This window comes from Homalodisca vitripennis, chromosome X (genome assembly GCF_021130785.1).
Source record: "Homalodisca vitripennis isolate AUS2020 chromosome X, UT_GWSS_2.1, whole genome shotgun sequence".
Taxonomy (NCBI): domain Eukaryota; kingdom Metazoa; phylum Arthropoda; class Insecta; order Hemiptera; family Cicadellidae; genus Homalodisca; species Homalodisca vitripennis.
Window position 1 is genome coordinate 41,534,678 of NC_060215.1, and position 26,699 is coordinate 41,561,376.

The 26,699-nt window shown below is 35.9% G+C and overlaps 1 protein-coding gene across 1 annotated transcript in view; it reads left to right on the forward strand.

The window, feature by feature from the left end:
• Nucleotides 1-1,249: 1,249 nt before the first annotated feature.
• The window catches only part of LOC124368959 (transcriptional activator cubitus interruptus), a 103,049-nt gene continuing 77,599 nt past the window's right edge, over nt 1,250-26,699 (forward strand). Inside the window, exon 1 of the mRNA XM_046826533.1 lies at nt 1,250-2,246. Coding sequence (XP_046682489.1) covers nt 2,047-2,246 — 200 coding nt within the window. The 5' untranslated portion in view covers nt 1,250-2,046. The remainder of the gene's footprint in view (nt 2,247-26,699) is intronic.

Genomic DNA, 26,699 nt, shown 5'->3' on the forward strand with positions numbered 1-26,699 from the left:
AGTACATTACAGTTCTAAACTGGTATTATTTAGTACGGGAGAGCTACATTAGAACTCAACGGGAATCAGTCAGCAGAGGAGAAGTACATTACAGTTCTAAACTGGTATTATTTAGTACGGGAGAGCTACATTAGAACTCAACGGGAATCAGTCAGCAGAGGAGAAGTACATTACAGTTCTTAAGTGGTATTATTTAGTACGGGAGAGCTGCATTAGAACTCAACGGGAATCAGTCAGTAGAGGAGAAGTACATCACAGTTCTAAACTAGTATTATTTAGTACGGGAGAGCTGCATTAGAACTCACCGGGAATCAGTCAGTAGAGGAGAAGTACATCACAGTTCTAAACTAGTATTATTTAGTACGGGAGAGCTGCATTAGAACTCAACGGGAATCAGTCAGCAGAGGAGAAGTACATTGCAGTTCTAAACTGGTATTATTTAGCGCGGGAGAGCTACATTAGAACTCACCGGGAATCAGTCAGCAGAGGAGAAGTACATTACAGTTCTTAAGTGGTATTATTTAGTACGGGAGAGCTGCATTAGAACTCAACGGGAATCAGTCAGCAGAGAAGTACATTACAGTTCTTAAGTGGTATTATTTAGTACGGGAGTGCTACATTAGAACTCAACGGGAATCAGTCAGCAGAGAAGTACATTACAGTTCTTAAGTGGTATTATTTAGTACGGGAGAGCTGCATTAGAACTCAACGGGAAACAGTCAGCAGAGGAGAAGTACATTACAGTTCTCAATTGGCATTATTTAGCTACATTAGGAGTCAATGGGTGTCAGCAGAGTTCATGGTATTATCTAGCAAAAAATACATTATGGACCAGGGCTCACCGAATTACATATTGCATCTAAAATATATTTAAAAGTACTAGAGGATCGGAGTATTAGTATCTTAAAGAATTATTTAATTAAAGTACAGGCTGGTGCTACTGTTAATGGCGATATTGCTTTTTCCAATTTGCATGTCTGTTTTATATTTCGATAGATAATTTATTTATTATTTTGACTACTTTTAATAACAATTTCAAACCTGGGCGTACAGCGGAACATAATCGAGGCGGGCAGAAAATGTCTTTATCCGCATCCGTAAAGAAATGCATAACAAGCCATAATGAGTGGAGTGGCCAGGAGCGGTGTTGAAGGGGTGGGGAGGGGGAGTAAAGAAGAGAGAGAGAGAGAGGAGATGCCACGTGACTTGGTGGGGCGGAGGGAGGGAGGAGGGGACAATTACAGCCTGCAGAGTGAGCTGTTGACTGTCAGACTCAGACAGGGTCCGGTCGCTTCTATTGTACTACACTACACTTGTCCCGTCCGTGCAGCGTTTGAGGTTAGGTCCGTTGTGCTTCAGGACTTGCTAGTGTGTTACCTTTGTGATAGTTTTGAGGCCACGTTGTGACGTGGACAGTGCTACCGTCCAGTACTCGTGTGTCCGGAGTACTTTTGTGTTCAAGACTAATTAGTGATTTCCTCTGTGCTTGAAGATCGCTTTCTTCCGTTGGACCAGCTCTAATCCTCCGGAGTTCGACGGTGTCCTTCTTACTTGGACCGGAAATCAACAGTTTCTCCGGCAATTCAAATAAGGACCAAAAACTAATAAATATTCAATACCGGGTGGAAAAATATGGTGACATAAATAACGTTAAAGCCGAACACTGAGCGAAGTGTATGTTAATCCGACATTGTGCCGCAGGCCCCAGGATAATAGAGATCGGACAAGGGGGGGAAGTGTTGTGGGACGGAGTATTCGAAAATTATACCGTAGTGATAATGACGGTCCAGCGGCCCATCTCGGGTTCGGAGGATGAAGACATTAACCGTGGAGAAGAGTGGGGGTACAAGATGGAGTTCGGAAACAATGTGGTCCGATTGTTGGCGCAACAATGAAATAATCCGGCTAATTCCCGAGCATTGTAGTCGTAGACCAATCGGCATCTGTTTAATTGTCGGACAGAATCTTTCATTGTGGTCTGGAATGTTCATGGTGAACTCGTTGTTGTAGGCAATTGTGTTGTTTTGTGACAGTGAATTGTTCAAAATGCCCGAGAAGGAAGTGTATAATATGGCTCCTCCCCCGACAGGTCTGCCGTTCCAGTTTCCTTCGGCGTTCGCCGCCTTCCATGCACCGCTCCCGGTGGACCAGAGGACCCACGAAGGGAGGTACCTGTGGGATCCGACCTCCGGGAGAGTCCTCCACCCGGGAGGCGCAGGAACGGCCTTTCATCCTCCCGCCCATGGGTGAGTTTTGCTTAATTATGTAGTAACTGTGTGCAGATCCTAGAGTTAGATTAGACTCCAGAAAATTAAATTTGGTGGAAGGTTTTCTTAAAATTGGGCTTGCTATTTGGGCGCTTGCGTTAATGCATGGCTTTAGCTTCAGAAGTCAAGAAACTATTTCCTGTGAATAAGCATATCGTTACTAGATCTTTTTCAATTATATTTTGGAATACAGATAACATCACCCACCAAAATATAGTAAAAGCAGCTGTACATAAAGCATCAATAGCACAGCTGGTATATAAAGTAGTGGTGTTGAATCTGTACCTATGATCTCAATATAAATGCATACAAATTGTGGTAGCGTCTTCGTCTGAAGTCATTAGAAAGATGAACAAGTTATCCTTCGCTTTTGCTACCATTGTAAATTATGTGATCTTAAAAAGTAGAATAATCTCTGTTAAAACTTTCCATCTGTATACATAGTAAATTTACTTTAAAAAAAAAATCGATCAGCTTCTAAAATAAACGATAATTAATACATGTGCTAAAATTCACAACATAACCCACTGATTTGTTTTTAAAATGGGTTTGGTGCAGCTACAGATCTAATAACGGATTTAAGGGATACCGAGGAAAATATATTTCTATTTTAAGAATTTTGCATGTAATATAATGTTATAATTTATAATTCATTAAGTTGCATATCCATCAGTAGCGTAGTATCATGGTACAGCATGTACAAAATTAGATTCAGCTAATAAACTGTTCATCTTAAAATCCTACAGTACTATTGATTTCCTCTTGTTAAGTAGGTTATTTATGTTAGTCATTCGTGAAAGTCGGTCAATACAAGTAAACATGAAAGTAAACATTGCACCTAATTTGTTATTTAAGATTTTGCTTGACAATAGATTTGAATACGTTGCTATATCGGCAAGGTTTAAGAAAAACTCTGCCGTGTCCTATTCATAACCAAAATATCTCTCAATGGCGTTTTCATATTTTTGAAGTATTAAGGTTAGAAATAGCAAATTATTTGGGGTGCACTGATAAAAATTAAAAAGGTAAAAATATAATTTTTACTCGGGCTATGGGGTCAATATTGTAATGCGTTTCATAAAAATTGGCATATATTGTGCATATTTCGAAACTAAAGTCAATATTAGGGATACACCAAGAACAAAGCTAAATATAAATTGAATCGTCTATAACTCGATAAATTCAGTTTATTTTCATATATTTTTCTAGAACATTTATTTTTACTATAAGTAGTATATTTAGTGTAGCCATTTATTGCAGTCAAAGTATTTTGTTCTTAACTCTCAGTATATTTCGAATGTTTTTCTAAAAATTTTATTCCGTGCAAACAAAGTGTTTTTGCATTGATCAAACCAAATGCGATCGCTTATGCGTTTTTATTGTGAACGATTTATGGTGGATTCTATTTGGCAAATTAATTATGTTCTTCCTGATTATTCAACTATATTAAAGCCAATATTAATAACGGGCATTGCTATAAGATATTTAGTATAAACTAAATTAGAATAATTGGATGCTACAAATCCCTAAAGCTCGATAATTTACAGTGGGTAGGAATTATCCCCGTGAATACAGTATGTGTGATACAGTATTAATGATTTTCTCGTAATGTATTTATATTTCATAGTAAATCATTAAAAAAAATTAAATATTCTAACAGAATATTAAGTTAATTTTTAATGTTAGTTTACTGTATAAGTAAAATTTACATTTAACGTTACAGTGAAATGAAAATTTATTTAAAATTCGTGATTGACAAAGTAATTTGTGTGATATAAAAAATACGATCACTTTAACTTTAGTGAGTGTAATTCTATCACAATAAATAGGTAATTTTTAAAAATAACAATCTCCTAATTTAGACACCAAATATCCCTCCCTTTCGTTATAAATGTTTAGCCTTGATCATCAGCACAGTACCGTTCTGATATATTGTTTTCAGTACTGAATCAATTGCTAAAGAGCGTTAACAATCTTCTTAAATCAAAATATTTCTAGGCAATCTGTACGGTATTTTGACTTTTGCAGTGTAAAATATATATCCGGTTTGAATATGAAATATAATAAATGGAAAAAGTAAAATGAATTGTTATATGTATACATGTATAATTAATTATTTGTTATGCCAAAAACAATCTTACATTAATACATTTAAACGCTTAATTAATTGTACATATATTAAAAACAAATTATTCTCTTCCTTCTCAAAACATGTACCACATAGGGTTATGAATGCATTACATTATCCTGAAAGTATACAAATAAATTAAAATTAGGACATGATTTAGTCAATCAATTCTTAATATATAAATTGTTTTAAATTTAATGAAAGGATAAAATTTGAAAGAAATTTCAGGAATTAAATAAAATAATTAAAAAAATAATGTCTTAAGATAAATTTTAATCTGGGTAGTTTATTAAAATTAAAACGCGTTCTTTTAAAATATTGATTGGTATCTAACTATTTACTTGAACAGAAACAATCACAGCAATGCGTTTTAACTAAAAGATCTTCAATTCAGGAAAAAACGTATACATGTTTGCGTTTATTTAGGATTTTACAGTATTGGCCATTGTATACTAACTTTTTAGTTATGTGAGATTTCTTACAACAAACAAATCCATTTTTCCGCCCATACTTACAAGATTTTATCCATTCAAAATGTACAAATCTGTAACATATTTTACTTTGTCACTCAAGATATTGTCAGACTTTCCACTATTGGATTTTAGAAAACTGTAATTTCATTATATAGTACTGTAACATTTGCATCATGGTAAAAATAAAACTAACTAAATTAGGAAAGTGTATTACATTTTTTGCATTATTAAATCTTGAATCCGTACATAAACGATACGTTTTATCGTAATGGAAGATATGAATGAGTTAAATTGATTGAGTAACAGTTGTATTTTAGCAGCATCAAGACGAAACTCAAGTTATTAAAACAATGATTTAACTACTTACAATATATTCAAGGTTCATTTATTTATTGAGAGTAATAATAAAATAATGTCTTCAATAAATAAACGTTTCTTTACGATATTTCGTTTTTATTCTTGGATTGATTTCATAAAGCGGCGAAACCTTTGCATTGGCGATCGTGCTTCATGCGTTTGGAGATAAATGTCACTAGCACAATTCATGCAGTTTCATTTGATATTTCGTTTTAATTTGTTTGATTACTAGTGCTTTTATAAGCTTAAAGATATGAACATACCCCGTTATTTCTTATAAAGAGTACAAATTAAGAAGTATAATTTTCAAGAAGTTCACAAATTATATGTTTTTAAATAAACTTACAATATTATGTCGCAAGTAGACAGCCGTTATAGGAATTATTAACCACATTAAAGCTTTTGTTCTTTTGTTTTAAGCATTAAACTGTTTGTGCCAAACTTTCTTTTTGTAGTTATATCAAATGTTTAAAATAATAGCTTGAGTTTTGTTCCGTATATCATCTTGCATTTTTCTTGCAAACGTGTTGTTTTATATTTATAAAAATTAAAACATTTAATTTGGCAGTTATTGTATGATTGTATACAAGTTTTGTGGTTGTTTCTACTTTTTCTGTTGTTAACGATTGGCGTAGAATAAGCAACTATCTTCCAACAAAATTTACCACTAACTTATTTATATAAATAATTCCTATTTTCAATCATAATACAATCAAGTACTTGATTGCAATGAACTTAATATGATTATGTCTCGTGAATTTAAATACGAAATATAATGGATCTAATTTTAAATGTTACCACATTCCAAACGCTTAAAAGAGAAGGGCTTAAATCTAATGGTTTGCGCATACTCAACAAACGTATTGCGATTTTAAAGGTAATGTGGTATTATTCAGCAAAGCAAATTTAAATTAAATAAAGATAATTATAAACTAATTATGCGAGGTGTAGCAATCTTCGATAGAAGTTATCCTTACTATTTTTTATTAGTTTCAGTTCTGTCATATTTTTAATCAGTAAAATATAGCATAACGTCTCATAATTTTAAGACGAAGTGTGTTTTTGTTTTCATAAATATAATGAATTAAGTTTGGGTCTTACTTCAGTAATAGTAGTATATAGATTTGTGAAACTGTTCTAATGGAAACAAATATCGTGTTGCCTTCAGCATTAATAAATTAGATTATAAAATACGAATAAAATATACAATTAATAAAAAAACACTATTGCACAAGGAGTCAAGTCCGTTAGATGATGATCTAAAAACCTTCATTAAAAAAAAAATTGACTAAAGGTAAATAGCACGTTTTGGGAAAACTAATTAAACAGGATTTAAAACTGTAAACCCTCTTCACACAGCATTAGTTTATATTAGTATTTATTGTTATATTCATATTCCATGACTAAAGTGCGCCTTTTTTTAATACGAAATTAAATCTAAATCTTTCAAAACTCATGGGTGAATTTTTACTTAAATTTAGGATCATTAATTTCGCAAACCAAAGCATACGAAGTATCTTTCTTTTAGATTATAAATGGACGTGTTTATGTTTTAATAGTAAATCAAATATATATTAAGTTTGATATATGACCGTAATAATTACAGTACAAGACACTATTAAAAATACTAAAGCTACAACTACAAACTGTACAGTATGGTACAATTAATATCAGCAAAAATCGTCACAGTGACGTCAGATAAGTAAAATGTCGGATAACCAAGAACCTTTAGTATTTATATTTGATATTTAGAAATTATCACTAGAACTGGTATTTTAATAATGTATGATATATCATTAAGGTGTTTACTTGCGAAAAGGGTGTGATAAAATGAGTCCCAAATGTACTTGAAGTTGGCCCGTTTACGGACATTGCAAAATATGACATAATCCTTGTATATTTATGAATATGACGTAGTTTTTCGATAGTGAATGAGGTTTGAAGGGTAAACATTGAAATAACGGTAAAGGATCGAATTCGTACCATGAAACACAATACGATATGAGTTGAATATCATTACATTCTCTATCATGTAGGAGAAAATTAAGTAATTGTTATAACACTTCTACGTGTCTTGGTCGTCTGCTTAATAAATTATTAAATAACAGTTGAGAAAATTATTCATTTCTTAAAAATTATTCGTGGACAGATATTAACAAACTGTTAAAAATACTAGTCTGTATTTTTATAATAATATTCAATAAGAACTTTGTTGTAATTGAAACCTTGATGGTATTTTTGTTTTCTTTTATATGCCAAATGTAATAGTAAGCAAATTACGTTGACTTGTGTTTTATAACTTTTCAATAATTTAACTTCGGGTTGTTATCAAACTGTTACATAAAAAATTCAGTGCTTCTAAAGGAACACAAATTATGATCTCAGGGGTGTTTAACTTGTTGAGGAGAAGCTAACGCTAAGATACTGGATATCATTAAAATTTCAGGACTGGAGCTTTTAATTCATGATTTTTAGCCCTGTTCCATAATAGTTTACAACAATAAACACCAAACTTAAACCCCCTGCAACATAATTATGTGGCCGAGAACTGTATATAAACAATAAATTCATTATTAAGTAGTGTCTTGTTCAGAAACGTAAACTGCCACTATGAGGACGTTGTATACAATATTGATGGTTAGTTTTGACTTATACTATTATTGGTATATTATTTCACTCGTTCTGAGGTGGTTAGTCGTTAAAATATTCTGCAGCGAATACTCCGTCCACCTAGAGTTTATATACAATGATATCATGCATACGAAATTAACACGGTAAGAGTACCCATAAAAATACAAAAGTAAATACTAACATTAACAATTGTATACTTATGAAGGTCAAACTATCGGTAAATAACGTTCAGATATTTTAATAGTTCATCGTTCTTTCTAACCAACTCTTTTGACTGTTATGGTTAAGTATGATGATAAGTAAATTTCGTGAAAAACAGAGTTCGAAATAGGGTAACTCACTAATAGATGGAAACTAAAAACAATTTGATGCAGTAATGAAAATTAATGGTAGAAGAATCTTCCGACAGATGTAAAATTCTGCTTCACCTTGCCAGTTTTTATACAATAGTTTTAAAATTTAAGTAACAATTTTTTCTTGTCATCATCCTTTAGTCGGATTATTACTGATGCCTCGAATATTGCTATTATAACGAAAATCTAATGCGATAACGAGACAGCTGCACTGTTCTTCGCATGGAGTCTGCAAAAGTGAAAAAACGAATTCCAAGAAAGGACTTATATTCCAGGAAGACCTGGAATCCTCATTAATAGTGTTTCTTGTTGTAATCCTCATTAAGAAAAGCTGGGTGCAGCTGGATTGTACACAAAATTAGAAACGATTTCTGTCGCTCTGACACCTCTGTCATTCTGCCAGTGTAGGTAATCCAGTAGAAGATTATTTTGTGGCACGCTTTAATGTGAATCCTTTTTCATACATTTAAAAATTAAGTGTTCTTAGAGTATTTTAGAATTTTTAGAAAACACACTTTCTAATTACACAATTTATTGTACTGTGCGTTGAAATATTTTACCTTTGAGAAAGAACGCTCCTCTAGCCACCAGTCCTTCACGCTTATTATTTGCACAGGCGCTCTTAAGGTTTAGTAAATACCGGCGTTGATTAGAGTACATCAATGCACGTGAGTGTGCTAAATTTATATACATTTTTCTCCCCATATATGGTGTCTTAAGACACTTGTAGTACTAAAACTAACAAAATGTTATTGTTAAATGAAGTACTGCAATGCCTTAGATAAGGTTATACTAGTCGCAACTGTGATGGTTTCAGATAGAGAAATAACATTTACGAGTAAAAGTGACAAACTAAGTAACTAGGTGGGTCTTGGAATGATTTATCGAACTCTTCCCAAACAGAATTCAAATGGGTAAACATCTAAGAGGTGACACTTATTTACGGAATACTAGCAGAACTGCGAAATTACCATTATTGTGACACACACATCTAAACTCACATGATTTAGTTTAACATCCAATGATACTAAAGTTTCCTCCGTGATAGAAAGGGAATAAAAATACTAGATTTACTTCATAATAATTACTGTAATATTGGGATTTTGTTTTCTTGTACTATTTCAGCTCTTACTCAGGTTCTGTGTACGACTCAGGGTGAAATTATTTTGTGAAAATCTCAGCAATACTTATATGATTGGTATAGTATTCAAGATTCCAAATAATAGTTATGTACCTTCATATTATTTCGAGATGGTTTCTTTACATAAAATGTGTATTCCTTCCGATTCTGTCTAGGGGCGTTTCTTTTTAGCTAGGGAACATATTGATTGGAATTGATTATTATTTTTTAAGCTCATAATAATAATTTATTGCGTGCTTTTGTGCACGTGCAGGTTGTAATTATTTAAAAATTAATAATATTTACTACATTTCTATTTAATGCTTTGTATTTGGTATATCTTGAATAACGCATGGTTGTAAATGAGCATCTATAATTTTATATGTTGGTTGTAATTTATGGAGATTAGTTTTATATACTCATTTCTGTTTCGGCTAAACCAACAAAAATTACGAAGCCCATTTATAGTGCAATTTACGTTTTACTAAGTTAACTTGTTTGTTCACGTTTGTGGACTTAATATATCTTTTCGGCATCTAACCGTTTAAGCTATTTATAGAATTAGGTGCTTTTAGAGGTCGATTATGAATTCGATAATGGATTGTGTTGTTATTCAGTACGGAAAAGCTATGTTGGTTAATTCTCAGCTGTTTGTTTCATATTTACTCATAAACATTCGTGATTTTGTAATTATTTGGTAATCCACATATTGCTTATCGTGTTCATCGCTTAAGTATAGTGTTAAGGTAAACTTCCCTTCCACCCTTTTATTATCCTTTTTTCATTTTAATTAATTTTGTATCTTAAAAATTAATTAATCATCGTAACCAAGCCATATTAGATGATCCTGGGAAATCTTCAATGTGTGTTATGGATATTTAATCCAATTTCATGGATTTTTTTTGTTTTCCCTGTAAAACAAATACGTTTTTATTAAACACGTGAAGTTTTGTATTTACCTATAGTTCCATCTTATATGCTGAAAGAAGTAAGTTACTTATTTTTATATTGACAATTAGTTTTATCTCAAGGTTTGGTAGAAAATCTGGCATTAAAGTAATAACGACTTGAACATTGTTGTCGCTGTCGCACAAGCCTCCGACTTACAAATCTATTTAAATACATTAAAATCACAACTGTATAACTTTTAAAATCAGTCCGGAAAAATGTATGTGTATTGTTTGTCTTACTTGCAGGAACCATTATGTAATACTGGTAACATAAGTTATATCGGCAATATAAAATCTATACACGTGGTTTCTACACAACTTTGTCCGTTTTTGTGGGTATCTTCAGAGGCAAAAAGTTGAAAATAACTCTGCATTACTCAATTTAGCATATCCATAGTCACACCTTTAGTGCAGTGCTTTAGCGATTAAATATTAAATTTTTTTTAAACAAATTGTTTAATGTGTTAGTACCGTTTTATAATATGAGTGAGAACACAAAGAGAACTGAGGTAATATTTATGTCACACAATGGCGTGAGAGGGTTGGTGGGAAATAACGGGATTTCAAAATAAACCTCGTTTTTGAGAACGTCCTCTTGACATATTTTAGAGAACTCACTGTAAAAGATGTGCCTAGATCTTTTCCAGAAACGCGGCAATAACTCATCGGATGCGTTGGAATCAGTCGGGCCTATATAGTTGATGTCCACCTTTTCCAAAAGTGACAGAACACAAAGGTGACAGTTTTGTGGCGGCCTCTGTGATTTACGGCCCTCCTTGTCACCTGCCAGCGCTGGTCTTCCTTCCACTTCCCAAAGGCGCCTGCCGGCCGCCACTCACGTCCCTGGACACCCTGGCCAGAAACCCGTTAAATGGACGTCCCATTCCCTGCCATCGAGTACACATCGTAAATAATATACACAGTATCATAACCGTCTCTGGACCGTTGGAGCCAAGCCCTCAAGGTTTCTTTGACCTGTCAAAAAAAACAAAGGTTAAGCTCAAATTCTTAGAAATTATCAATATAACACCATAACCTTTTAACAGGTTCATATACAGTAATAAAAAATATATTTTCTCGTTTAAAATTCGTTTCCTTGACGGCGATAGATCCGAACATGCTGTTGAAATATGTGTTTGTGTATACCACGTGTGTAAATTCATATGGATACCATATGAGCCAATAAAACATACCTTTGTATGTTATTAATGTCCTCCCCATTAAGAACGGCACTAACTTCATACTCTAGGCTGATAAGTATTCTACCCGCAATATAAAAACTTGTACGGAGTTATAATATTAACCTGAAGTCTGAATTAATTTCAAATCAAAGGATTTAATTTAAGTTCAACGTGTTGTGGGATCACTGAATAACTTTCATAAAACGACGCATGAAATGGATATTTATTTATTACGGAGTGTGTAACATGAGAGTGGACCACATGTAGCAAGGCTTTCGGCAGTCACAAGAAGTCTTAGACATCTTTTTGTCCTCAGTGGCCTGCTCTGATCCTATTTATCAGAAGGATTGCAAGGTGTAAAACATCCATGCCATGGCGTTTCACTGGCAATGTTACTTCTTAGCTGCCAGAGGTTTCAATTCTTCCTTGGCTCTTTGTGGGAACGATATTCACACTGCACTTGAGCGTTGAAAACACCACGTGTAAACAGACCACTTGAAAATTTACGTACGATGTGAGAAGCTCTATCAACGCCTACTTACAGAGCCAGTGATGATAGCCAAAACATAGTGAAGTGGATTGGCGATGACGGGTTCCCAATGTAATTTGTTGAAAGAGCTCGGTCAAACTGAGTAGGATTGATACGTTGATGGCCAGGGGACACTTTCTAGAGTACTGCACCAAGGTCAAAAGTTTCAGTTGGACAATAAACCCTGCTGGGAAGGACATAGTCACGGAGATTTGTAGAAAGGTCCCCGCATTAGTTCGTTCGCTCAAAGGACTACGATCGAGGAATACAAAACTATTGTGTACGTTGAGTTATAAATTAAATTAAATATTTAAAAAAAAGCTTGCAAAAATTCTTCAAGTATAGTCAGTAGTAACATCTTTCTCCAAATTTTTAGTTTATAATCCGTGGAAGAATAAGAGGTATTTCCACTTGTTCGTTGTTGAGTTCTTTATCATTTATTTATTTGACAAGACAAGAAGAATACTTACAATGTCATCATAATACCTAACATCAAACGGGACTAAACATATATTGACAAATCATAATTATTAGTTTTTAATATTTTAATATATTTAATGAAAAGAATAATAAACTGTGGTAACGTTTTCAGCAGAAAATATTCCTCATGCAAAATTATGTACCAATCAATAAATAACAAACAATAAACTATGGAAATAGTAAAACATTGATAAATTTTGATTTGAATAACGAAACGAACAAAACTTTTGTATTGTAAAAAGTGCAATAACAATCGGTACATAGTATGGAAATAACTGACATGATAAAAATAAATTAGGTACATAAATTAAAGCATGTAACAATAATACTAAAACAAAACATTTCAGTATTTATAAGTAGTAATAATAATAATAATAAGATAAAGAGAACTTATAGTTTCAGGAAAAAATATTGCTGGAATGCAGAAAATGAAATCCAATAAACACACAGAATCAATCACCATAACCTTTGACATTTTGAGTAATATTGATCGTGAATACTTTTCCTATTTTTATCATACACATTGATGTCCGTTTTATCTTTGCGCCAGCATAACAACATATGTGGTTTAGAAGTACTCGAGACTAGTCAAGCCTAAGATATTTTGGACATGGCACTGGTGGAGAATGAAAGTATTGTTGTATTAAATTAAATACAATTTCCTTTGTATAACTGAAAATATAAATTATTGATATATTGTCTAACCTATATTAGTTTTCGATCCCTACCAAGTGTTGAGTTGATATACGTCCCCAGTCAATAAATAATCAAAATTAATGCTTAGGCTTACACATGAAAAGTACCGTAATGTAGACACTAGTTTTTTTTATATAAAACAACGCCCAGATCAGACTGAGGTAAGTTTTTATGATATTTTCTACCTTAGTTCCAGAGGTATTAGTGAATTAAATTTGTTTATAATATCGATATGGGAGTGTCCTTTGCAAGGAACCTATGCCTCTCCAGGTGTACCAGAAACGGTTTATACGGAATACAGTGCAATCACATGGCAATTTAAGTATGAGGCTCGGAGGAACGCCTGAACCAAGAAAGTCCGAACCTTCCGCCTGATGGCATGTAGAATCACGAAAAGGGAAGACGCAGCACCACACCGGGTGTCTCCCAGTCACGGGATTGAGACGTTGGCAGTGTATCAAACCCAGGCTCGTGACGGCTCTCTCACGCCCACACGGGCTTGGGGCTCGGCTGGGAGAAAGCTGGTCGGCCATATTGGAGATTACCGGTACTGAACTGGCCCTCCATACAGACTTGCCCCTCCGTGATATCCTTTGTGTATCCGCGTTAGAAACTACCGATAGAAGTCCAGAGGGTTTCCAGAAAACTCATTGCCTCCGTGGTGCTCCTTTCGCTGACTAAAGTCCAACACGGCGTCCACCCCATCGATATCCTTCCATGATAGCGATTTTGACCAAATTCTAGCGGTGGTTTTAGGGATTTGTAGGCCCTAACCGATATTCTTTGGAGCCGTATTAGCAGTTACGCGTAATACGCGGATCGTACAGATTGGCCCGTCCATCAGAGCGGTTTAGCCGTCTTAATCCGTACTATAGACTGCCAGACGTGTGTGACGTAAAGAAATTTGAATCATAGTGATATTCTCGTACCTGTTTTTAAATCACAGTTACTGTTAGTTAACTAGTAGTTTACAGGGCAAACCGTATAATTTAGCCCCCCATGGTATCACATAACCGTGAAATCCACACAGATTTTGCCCTTCACCTTGAGACAATCAACAAAATGTTTCAGTATTACAAATACTACGTAGGCCTCGCTGACTTATGTGATAACATTGTTATTGTCTTCACGTCATGCTGAACATTATTAAATATTCAGACTGCGCACTGCTCACACAAAATTTGGGCTCTCTAATCCTTCCGCGAAACTTCCTCAAACTGTTAGTTATTACTGCTGACATGAAGTCCTTTAATCTAACTTCTCTAGGATCCATGCCATACTGAAACGACTCTTCTGAAGCGATTTCCATGAAATGTACATTTTACCTATTTACAATGACGTAGAGGACGATTTATATTCATTATTTCTCAAAGCGAGCTGCGATGGTGAAATTTATTGATAGTAACACCGGATTCTGGTAGTGTGCAGTGGAAGCATTTGGCTGTTCATTTGAACATGTTACAGCGGCGTAAGACTAAGTCCTTTTAAGTTCAGCAAACTTATGTCTACCCGGCAAGTCATTCTATCAAGGAAGGGTAGCGTTTCTTGAGAATGTTTGAAGTATTAAAATGATGCACCACTACTCCATCAACTAATCCCGATTTACTCACCGCTCCACTCCTTCTCCTTACATCTCATTAGTGCTCATATATCCAATGCTTATACGGGTAAACACTGTCTATAGTAGACGTTATACAGATTTACCTCTCGCGATTTCTTGATATTTTTTTCATTTGGCTCTATGGCGATGTTTTATTGCCCAGCATTAAATTCATACAATTAGAGTGTGACTTTTATCATATTAACCAAACTTAATGAGCATTCAAAGTTAGTGCGACTGATATATGACGTGGATTAATTTCTTGTATTGTTACAATTTTCTTAGACTACATTTTGTTTGTCGTAACTAAATCCCGTAGCTCTATCCAGATGTTGAACCATTATGTGAATTATTTCGTCCTTTACGTGGACATTAACTAGAAAATACTAGGAAGATGGCTGAAATTCGGTGAAAATTGCTTAGTCGTAATCAGTCCAAACTCTAAGCGTTTTCTACAACTAAAAGAATCTTTCGAAGTTTCCGAGAACTTTTGTCAATTTTGAGCCTTAGTCATCTGTAGATCTCTCTATATAGATTCGCTATTATCTTCCATTCTTGAACATAATTGAAATATTTCTGCAGTGATTAACCAAGGAAGTTCTAAAATTAATAAACAGTAACAGAAAGGAGCGTTGCAACCTGAAACTAATTAAAGTTCTCCCTCCACATTATTCTTGAAGGAACGAACAAGAAGACGGGCAAAGGCAGACAGCCGACAGGGCGTGAAGTATGGGTGTCACAGAGATTCATTGGCTGTTACCAATAATGAGGGTAGAGGGTGGGAGTCCTGGTACAGGCAGCACCCCTAGACTGGCGGAACCCAGGACCGGGTCTGCACCTGCCAGCAGAGGCACCTGTGCCATCAACAGGTGTCTTATCGGTGTCACTCTTGATTTGTAATGCTTCTTCCTTATAAATATAGCCTTGAAGGGGGGAGACGATGGACAAAAATGGTAGTAAAGTCTAATAAGATTTTCATCCTGTTAAATAAAATATTTTCAGGTGTAATTGGAGAAATTTCTTGAAAATCAGCTTATCAGTTTTACAAAAATGGCTTATATCTTCAAGAAAAGTACAAAATATAAACAATAAATTAAGAATACATGGGGTTTTAAAAGGACTGTCAGTGAATTGCAAGTTTTAAGGAGTGCGAAGCTACTAATTTCGTTATGATTTAGCAGGATATAATTAGGTAGTACGATATTAATCCAATTTTATATCTTCAAAAAAATTAAATAGTTTTCTTATAAAAACTTGTTATTGATATGTGAAATATACTCTACAAAGTGTTTAGTGAACAGTGTTCCTCACAGGTGTGACTTTTTTTAGGTGTGAAATAATGCTAAGTTTTAATATATGAAACTGCAGGGATGTTGTATATTGTTCTAAATTTAAAACATCGTGCCTAAAGCGGATGTAGGGAGAGAGAAATAAACCATACACGCCTGCAAAAGTTTGACACTTTTGTTTAACTGTAACACTAAAATAAAGGTCATTTCTGGCCGAATTTCAGTTACCTCTTATCAATTGAAAATTGTACTTTTCTCGTGTCTGTTTATTTAACGTTAAAATATCAAGAGCCTCGAATGTTTGTAAACACTGGCGCAAAAATCAACATTGTTTACAGAGGTTCTTCACCTCTGTGAGATGAGTGGTGGCTGGCGCTGCACAGAGTTCAACAAGGGTAAGGTAGGATCGTGCATCTGTTACAACACATTAACACCGCTACACTCCGCGGTCTGCAAGCATCAATGCATTAGCATCTAGCATTCGTGCCAGAGGAAGGACAACTTGAGTTGTAGGTATCAGGCGGGTTTGTGTTATATCGGTTCGCAGTCTTTGGTATGGTACAACATTTAATTGTAGATGTCCTAGAAGGACTTCTTCAGATTGCGAATGTCTGATGGATGGAGCTTTTAAATTACAACACGCCATGTTCTATTTTTATAGTATATACGAAATACTTAACAGTTTTTTCTGACCATATGATTTGAGCCCGCTTTTCCTTTAAATAATGTTCATTCCTTGAAGATTAACCAAGCTCCGATTTATCCTAAGAAGCTAATTTCAGTTTCTAATTAGATATTCGTACTTTTAATTGATGTTAATATGTTGAATCCTGACAGCTGGAAATGGTGCACTGGGACAATGTGGTGGGGAAAATTGAAAGGTACCTTAAGAATTTGCTAATGCTGTACTTTTCAAAAATAGCTCATGCAACATTACTCATCGCTCTACTCTCACCTAAAATTTGTAATTAGCAATTTCATCTTTTGATTTAATAATCTTCATTTTACTCTCTGTTTCCTTTTTCTTTATTCATCGTTTAATTGCTCCATTTAACTACGATTGAACTCCATTGCTCACTGGTATAACCGATTCTAAACTGGAATGTGTAGTGGACTAAATAAAATGACGAAAATTCGTCACATCGGTTATACTTAAAGTATTAAATACAGATTTAACAGTATCGGCGATACTTGCACGAGGCAAACTCAGTATTTGTGCGGCGGACACAAGGAACAGTCGTGGGACCGATACTTTTCTAATCAGTGCAGTAACAATAAAAGGCCTGGCTGGCCGGCAAACCGCGCATGTCCTGGACCTGTATCGCCACACCTCCGTCGTGTTATGGTAATGCGTGATCGCGCAGCTTGCAATTCAAATCGCCCCAAGTAACAAGCGCAGGCTTGCTCCGCTCGCATCGCTTTATGACTCCCGGGGGAGCAAAGGGACATGTGTCTGGTTGGCCTGGGCGTTGTACTCACTGCAAGCGGAACGGGGACAACGCTGTTTCGTTCGAAGATCGTATTGGGTGGACAAGACCAATTCGTTTCCAATATCCTTTCCTCTTACTAAGGATACTTGCACCTAAATCGTGATGTGATTTGGTCCAAGAATCACAATTCCAATCTAGAAACAGACCCACATTTCTCCCCCTTTTACAAGTCTACTAGAGTAATCACTTCAACTTTTGATCCATCCTAAAACCAGAAACCTACCATCCGACAGACCGAGAGAGGAGGTCCGGACCACAAATCACGAAAGTATTTGCCGATCATAACAGTAATACCTGGGACAAGATCTTTATCATTCTAACTCAATTTACCCTTCTGTCAACAAACACATCGTATTCTAGAGGAAGAGAATTCCCTTCCGATCTACAGTTGGGGGCTGCCTCTAGTTACACTCAAGAGCCAATTATTCGTCTCTACTTAATGTAGGCATACAATGTGTGTCTTTCCTATCGAGAAAATGTATGCTGTCAAGCGCAGTGGCGAGCACCATGATAATGCAATTCCATAACCACCCTCAAAGGTCTCCCCCGGCTACAGCTCAAAACAGTTGAAAGCCATGCCCGGGAGAAAATTCCGCTCAATAGTAACTGTTCATCCCTATCAACCACAGTTTTCCCGTCCCATCTCAAAAATGTGTATAATCTCTTCTTACAGCTGCCGTGCCGCCTCAATTAAGGTATCAATATTTTATAGAGTTGTTTATGTTGATTGGACTGCCCAATTATCAGATGTTTGGATGGTCAATTAAAAACTGGTCCTTCGGGCCGGATCGCATTGAGACATAACCTACCCGGCCACTCGCGTTCGCCTCGCCTAGAAACGGTTATTGAATCTTATTGAAATTCGCTTTTCATTTTAGGCTGGTTTATTACTCCGTGGGTTGAGAGCGTCGTAAAATTCGTAATTGAACATGCCAATGATAAATTGCTCGTGAGTTAAAGGGGTATTTGAATATTATCAATAACCAGAATGATTGTTTTAAATGTTTCTTCTTGTTGATTGGAATGTTTTAACGGTATATAAACAACGGAGATCACCCGCTAAAAATGTATAGCTATAGGTTTATACCAACATTGATATTTAAGTGAATTTTACTTTTTGTGAAACGCTGTTAATCATTGTATTGTAGATATCAGCTACGATTGCTTGTTAGTTTAATGTGTAGTCAAATCGTTTAATCATAAAATAGCCGTGTTTTTGTTATTTGATTTCAAATCAAAATAATTATTTTGAACTCTTCAGCATTCAATTACTAGTAAATTGTTTCTGCTACATGTGAAAGTAAATGCTAGGTACTGTGCTCCATCAGATTGTTCATAGCGTCCATTGAGGGTGCAGCGTGGCGATAGGTGATGAGAACCCGAGCTTGAGAAGATAATGACGAGGACAAAGGAGGTGGCGGCGTCAGGTTGAAAGAGCCACGAAAGGCCCCAGTAGAATAGACCGCTTACTGTTTTTGGTCAGATTTTGCAGAAGTAGAGTAAATTGGTTCGGCGAAGTAGGCTGTCCGAAAAACATTGAAGAGCGGTGATAGAATAGGGCGAGGCCTCAAGGGCTTTGGGACAAGTGTTTTAGTAATTGTGAGCTTTGTCGTTCCTGTTAAGGTTTTTTCTTTGCCCCAATGCAGTGAAGAACATTTCGTGACAGGAGAATTGGGCACTTTTTCTCTGTAGGTTTAACTCACTTATAATTTGACAGGAAAGACGTTATCAATCCCTTTTACTGTGTAGATTCTTTATGTCAAGTTATCGTAGGATAAATGCCGTATGATGATGAGCTCTTTCCGATACCATTTAATTTCTTCCTTGTCTTCAAATCATTATTAAATAGGCTGATCATAATATTCTCCCATGCAGTAAACACAGTGAATGTAAATGTTTGAATTAAGGGTTCTACCTACTCGTCAGTGCTTTCGATTGACAAGTTTACGTGTTTGTTCCTGAGTACTTTCTAGGCAGTTCTCACATAAGCTATAAAACACTCAGCAGACTCACCAGTAGGTCCTGACTCATTCAAGTTTTATTACTCCGGCTGTAAACACTTTAGCGGCATTAATATGATAAATTATCTTTTATCTTCTGGATCACGCTCGCTTGACGTCAGTGGTTGTTGCCAATTTCGTCATTTGTAGGTGTAGCGTGCCTTGTATACATTAAGACAGCTATAACTCTATTATACTCTGCGAATAATAATGTTTTCAATTATTCAGCTGCAGGTCTCTAACTCCAAATAAATATTCAGTGTTTTATAGCATGACCACCCCAATGGAATTCCTCTTGCTTGTTTGCGTGTCCTTCATTTTTATTCCAATATGTAAGATACTCTAGGTGTTGTATCGCCATATATATATATATATATATATATATATATATATATATATATATATATATATATATATATATATAGTCTTCAAATATATTTGTATTGCCGGATACGAGCATATCTGTAGTAATGTGGCAGTTAAATGTCCGTATATATTAGACTATACACGCCATAGATTCCAGTCATAGCCTACTGTAATCTGCTGGTTGGTAATAGAGCATATACATAGTCCTGAAGTAGTTCAGTTAGTCGGGTTGAAGCACTGAAGAGTTCAGTATCCGCTTTAGTCAGTTTAAAACAGTTTACCGATAGTAGGATGATTTCTGTATATGGAACCCTGGAAACTGTTATCAGATTAGACGAGCGTATCGATATTGATAGAGTAGTTAGGTTAACTTCAGTATCAAGAACGCTGGAGAGTCCATTAATGGACTACTGTTATCAGATTATACGAGCATATCGATATTGATAGAGTAGTTAACTTACCCTCAGTATTGGGATAAATCATCTGGCAACGACCACGCATGCGCTCTGATGTCACCACATTCCCTGCGTTATTTATACGCCAACCGCATCTCTCCCACTGTGCTCTGAGCCACATTTATCAACTTTACTGTCCTTATCCGTTTTTTACGATGGTCCACACTCTTTTGTTTGTAACCCGCTGAAATCCAGAGAGTAGTTAGCATTCGGTGTTTTTTGCTGTACCTTTAAATAGAAGTTTTGACCTTAGGATCAGTATAACTGGATGGATAGTAAATTTCAGATGCTACGGCTTTACGTGAACATGTAAACAGTCTGTAAAGTAAAATTATCATTGTTAACAAATACAATCCTGTTGATAAATAAATAAATTGGAAACAAACCGTCCGAAATGGAAAGACACAAATTTAAATGTTGTCCGAATGGCAAGTGTCCGAAAACTGATTGGAGCGCTGCAGCGGGTAAAACGTGAACGAAGTGAATGTAAAAATTAAAAACAGACCGTTCTAAAAATTAATATCAGCAATTTTTTTTTGTTATAGTTTTATTGCTTCGGGTTGTTAATTAAAAGTAATATTATGTAATCAATTTTTAACGAACATATCACTATGTAAATTAATTTTGGAGAGCAACGAAAACATACAAACTACTGAATATTTACAACTAAGGGACCACTAACGATATAGCGTGTGCTTCTTATTTATAATCTGTATACTACTCTATTATTATTGATAAACAATATAATGATAATACATTAAATATCTAACGGGTCTAACCTTTGTTATTTTTTTATTAAAACAAGTCCCCCTTCAACTAAAACAATCAGATCAAATCACATCTTTATTCTGTATTCTAGCTTTGTTTAAATAAGTCTAGGAAACTGTTTTTACAATTATTGCAAGAATTAAGTACAATTTTATATATAATTCATCAAATATCTCGTTTGCTACTTGACGTTTTACGCTTACGCTTATTTGGAATTATAAAAGCACGAACTTTAAAATAATAATACTTATTTAATTTGGGATCATTGAGAAGATATGTGATTGAAGGCGTACTTGGAAACTTTCGCGGCCGAAGCATTTATGCTCGCGTGGGTGTAGCTGACCGCCAATGTCGGGTTAGGCGCGGTTTATAGACATCAGCGGCCTTGTCAATTGATAAAGCGCTAGGGACATCTCTATTCAGATGGAATTTTAAAAGCAAGCGTTTTACGATCTCTCCTCTCCACACTCCATTTTAAAATCCTACTATGGATCTTGTCTGGGCGCATGATTGATACTGCTCTTGTTGGTTTTGTATTACCCTGTTCTCTGTTACTTTCTCGCCCAGGATATTTATGAAGACAAAACCTCCCTTTGTGGTTGTGGGTAGTTTAAATTTGCCACTTTTCTCTTTAGATAAGGTGGTGGATAATTCTTCAGCGTGGTATTTCATACGGTTACTCGGATTTTCGCCTCTGAGCACCTGCAACTTGGGATGAAACAGCTGACAAATAACCGGTAAACAAAACGATATCAATTAACCGGGATTGTTTTCCAATTTTACGACAGGTTTATTTTTCGTTTGAGTATCATAACTTTTGTATGGCCGTACAAAGTCTTAATACAGTAAATTGAATTTAAGTTCTACTATTATCCAACCCTAAGTTTTATTCCCAGAAAGAAACCAGTTCAGGTTTCCGTTATATTTCAGATTAAACTATATGTAAGAGAACCTTACCTTATATATCCCTCTTGACTTGTTAACGGTTAAATATATTTATCGGCGAGAAAAGTATGGCCAATCATATTAAAAACCTAAGCCGATTTCGTGTTGATCGATTTTGCTCTATTTAATTTAATCGATCGGTCTGTTATAAATACACAGAATGGGACATTAATTCATTTTCACTTTCCAATCCAATTAATGGCCGCAAATTGTATCGACAAAATTAATTCATACAATTCCTTTCATAGCGGTAATTGACCGGTCGGCGGGGGGCAAAGCAGGGGCCGGTCGGTCGGTGGCGGGCGTGGGGGGGCGCGGTGCCGCTGACGGTCACGGAGTCAGGGCCGGTATCGCATGTCCGAATTGCTTTTAACGTGTCGCCGGTATCGGGCGATGAGTGCTCGGCGCTGCATTTACTGGGGGACATAATTAAAGCAAAGATATCTGGAACCGGTCGAGTGGGCGATACGAGCATTCCTGGTCGGCCTGGACCGAGGTGGTAGGATACATTAGTGGCTTCATCTCCTGGCTATATTGCTGTGTTGACGACGTGACAATTTATACCATTGTCTTAAGTTTTGATGCACGAGGCTTAATTTTGATAAATCTTTCGGCTTGGGTATGTATATCAATGCCTTCATCTCCTTTGTATTTTTGGGATGTTGACGACGTGAAAAGTTATACAATTGTCTTATGTTTTGATGCACGAGGCTTTATTGTTATAAACCTTGACCGGCTTGGGCTTTTTTTTAAAGGATGCCTATATATTTTTGCTAACCAAAATAATAGATTAGGTGTGATTTTTTTTTTTTTTAACTGCTCCAAAGGCATCATATGCGATATTCTTCACATTGCAAAAACATTGATTGGGATTATCTGTGGTTTCAATAGCCGCGAAAGTTACTTTTCGCAAGGAAAGGTTCTTGAATCTTTAGTGATGATTAATTACGAAGTAGGCTATCGGTGTACACTAGTAAAAAATTATTGCATTATTTTAGACCCATTCTTAAAATTATCAAACGAGAAATGTAAGGTACCTCGTTGTTCTAAATTAGTAATAGTACTTTCTTTTGAGTATTATGTACTTTGGTCTAAAACTCTTTAACGTTCTTTCGGTTAACGTTGTCTGCTGAAAGCCTTGTATTTTTTAATTAAATACGTAGGCAATAGTCTTATGATAAAGGAATATTAATTGAGCGAAGAATTATTTACTTTATGTATTGTAATTTTCACTTACTTATATTGTTTGGATTTATATATATACATACATATGCAGGGTGTCCTAAACTGCTGTGGGCTATAGTACTCATTATTTCAGACAAAAAGTGTCATAAAAACTTATGTCGAGAAATGTCTCGTTTAGCTGTTATGTAAGTTTGTGGCACCCATTTGTGAATAGGTATTGTTGTCTATGGACAATAGACTGATTAACTGTTTGAGACTCTAATTTACGCTTACTGTGTAGAACGTCAGGTACACTAAATTAGGTCATGGTAATGTTTTCATTAGTACTTACTATTATTATGTGATATTCCCTTTTGGAAAGGCATATTACATAAGGTTTTTTTATAGTTCATTTAGAGAAATTAGAAATCGAATTTTTTTGGCATTTCATTGTTTTTATGTGTTTTTGAACCAATGCAGCGTGATGGTGGCAAATAAATCTCATGAAATACAGTGTGTATATCATCAGGTGTGGGTACACACGTAACTGTCCGGGACTGGCTAATCGTATGTTGACTAATGACTGAGATTTCTTTGATAGCCGAGTTGTTCAACAGACCTACTACTGGTGCTGGAGAGGGGTTGCATACAGTAGACACGCTCCTCTGAGACAGAGATCTCTTTCATGCTTGCACTATAGCGTGCTCCAGAGGTGAGAGGACATCTCGATAACGCAATACCCACCTAACGTCACTTGCGTGTTAGAGGGGTAACGTTTCTTTCGTAGAGGCTTATTCAAGAGCCTGTCGAATTCTCTGATATATGTCACGCCAGAGGCAGTGGAATGGTTCTTTTAATCCCACGAAGGTTCAGGGAATATATTCCTCTACAACCGTATACGGTGTATACACCGGCATTTTACTTGCAGGCTACTTAATGCTCCTGTAGGCGGTGCACAGCTGTTAGAAATTTTGACATCGTTCATTTTATTGAATTTTCAAACTGGAGGAATCTGTTTCACACATAATTATCCAGCATCTTCCAGTATTTATTCACAACGTCTTATAAGTTGAATAAATGTGGAATTACAAACAATATTCACTTATTATCCTGAGGTCTTTTGTTGTTCTAAGTGCATAATGTACAAAATAAAAGATAGTCAATATACAGCTACGCTAGTCTATTATTACATGATTTTTACCTTGCCTGAATTTTCATTGCATGTAATAAGGTAGCTCATTCTTAATGCTAGGGTATTTTGTTGTACTCTGTGTCAAAAGCTTTGATTTAAAGCTACGAGTCTTATAAGTGTGTATAATTAGAGACAATAGTGCATTTAATGCGTTAGTCATCATAATTAGTGGCGAACACACAAAGTTTGATACGCTCAAAATAGTGCTCAATTAAGCGTTTCTTCCATTGTCAAATATCTGACAGAGCTTGTCGTCTTTATTTTCTCTTCTCTCTTCTTCATGGACTTAATATTCTGTTCTCCGTGCTAGTGAATTATGGTATTATCACTTTCGGTGATTTAACCGTCAGATTTATTGACTATAATTTTATCACTAAGGTGTAATTGTTAATCATTAGACCTCGGAGACAATAATTCTGTCAATAAGGAATTCAAAGCAACAATTCTCCAACAAGATGTGAACAAAAGCTGTCATCAATTCTGACAATGCTGCTTAATTACGGCACAAAGAGGGAAATTAAGAGAAATTAGCAACTCAAAGAGCCAACGACGCGTCACAGCCGAAGCTGACAAGACCGTCAAGACCACTATAAAAACCCGAGTGAATGGCGTACATTAAGCGTACAATTAGCCATTCCGTGCCGTGGCGTGTGCTGGCGATGTCCACAATTAGTACTCTAGACCGGAAACGTACCGCCTTCCGCACGTCCTCTCGACGTCCGCTTCCGGTTACCGTTCAACACTCTTTATCCTTCTTCCTATTGAATATTTATCGATGGACTCACTTCTCAGCTGACTTTTGTTATATAATCCTCTCGCCGAAGTCACTTCACTGCCGCAACTTTGATAACTTTACTATTCCAATTATTTCACCTCTTCTTATTTTTATACGGGCGGCTTAAATCCTAATGCCCCACTTTGTAGTTTCTAGGAAGTCATATTTCTCGTAAGCTTCTATTAAGTAATGTGTTTTTATTCGTTAAAATTTGTATTATTAAATTATATGCATGGTGATTAAACCACATTTCTAGGTGGCTAGAAATGTACTTACAAAATTCAATAGAAAATAATAGTACATTTCAAGTCTACTAGGTATCCAAAGTATTCAGTGTTATCAATATAACAGGTATGTTATATAGTACTGTACTACTGTTACTAATCAGTATCATACTACAGTAATGTAGTTCCTAGCATCAGGAGTAAGATGCTAGTTTTGATTAGCGCAAAAGTTTCTGATTTCTTTGATCTCGAGTACAGTTTAGTACTAACCATCTTAGTTGTGTAGATCAAATTTGCTTATAGGGATCATGAAGCAATTAAACGAATTAGAAATTCTTTCTTAATATTTTTTAGGAAGGTATACCTTATTGATGTAGTGGTAGTGTTATAGCATTACTTACGGCGGAGTCGGTAGATACAGTTACGATAGGTTCTTGTAAGGCCGATGTATTGCCACCGAAGGTAGGTCTCGGTGCGGTGCACCAACAAAAGCGGTAGCGGTAGTGGTAGTGGTGCAGCATTACTTACGCTGAAGTTGGTAGATTCAGTTACGATAGGTTCTTGTAAGGCCAATGTATTGCCACCGAAGGTAGGTCTCGGTGCGGTGCACCAACAAAAGCGGTAGCGGTAGTGGTAGTGGTGCAGCATTACTTACGCTGAAGTTGGTAGATTCAGTTACGATAGGTTCTTGTAAGGCCAATGTATTGCCACCGAAGGTAGGTCTCGGTGCGGTGCACCAACAAAAGCGGTAGCGGTAGTGGTAGTGGTGCAGCATTACTTACGCTGGAGTCGGTCGGTCCAGTTACGGCAGGTGCCTTGTAAGGCCGATGTATTCCTCTGCCAATTTGCTGCCGCTGTATGTCATAATCACCCCGACTGAGTTGTCAGGCGGGTTTTTTCCCGTCAGTCAATCAAAGGGCCGCTCTGACGTGAGTAGACTCCCGCATTCGTTACCCATTGTCCCCGGCCGGACATATCTCAGCTGTCACTGCCTACACGGCCAACTTGTTACCGGCAATTTTACCAGTGGACAGAGTTGCTCGGCGGATTGTGTTCTCCAACACGGTTCTCTCGGCCTCGTCCAATCACCGCTCCGCTCCGGGCGTCCACGTCGGACAAAAAGTGATGGAATCCTTTTCGCGATTACCATTCCAAAGCGACGGTAAGGGAATTTCACTATTCCCTTGTTAGTGTCATCGGTACTGAGAAGCATTAGACACAATATTCTCATTTCATTATAGCCACATAGATTAAAAAATTCAATGA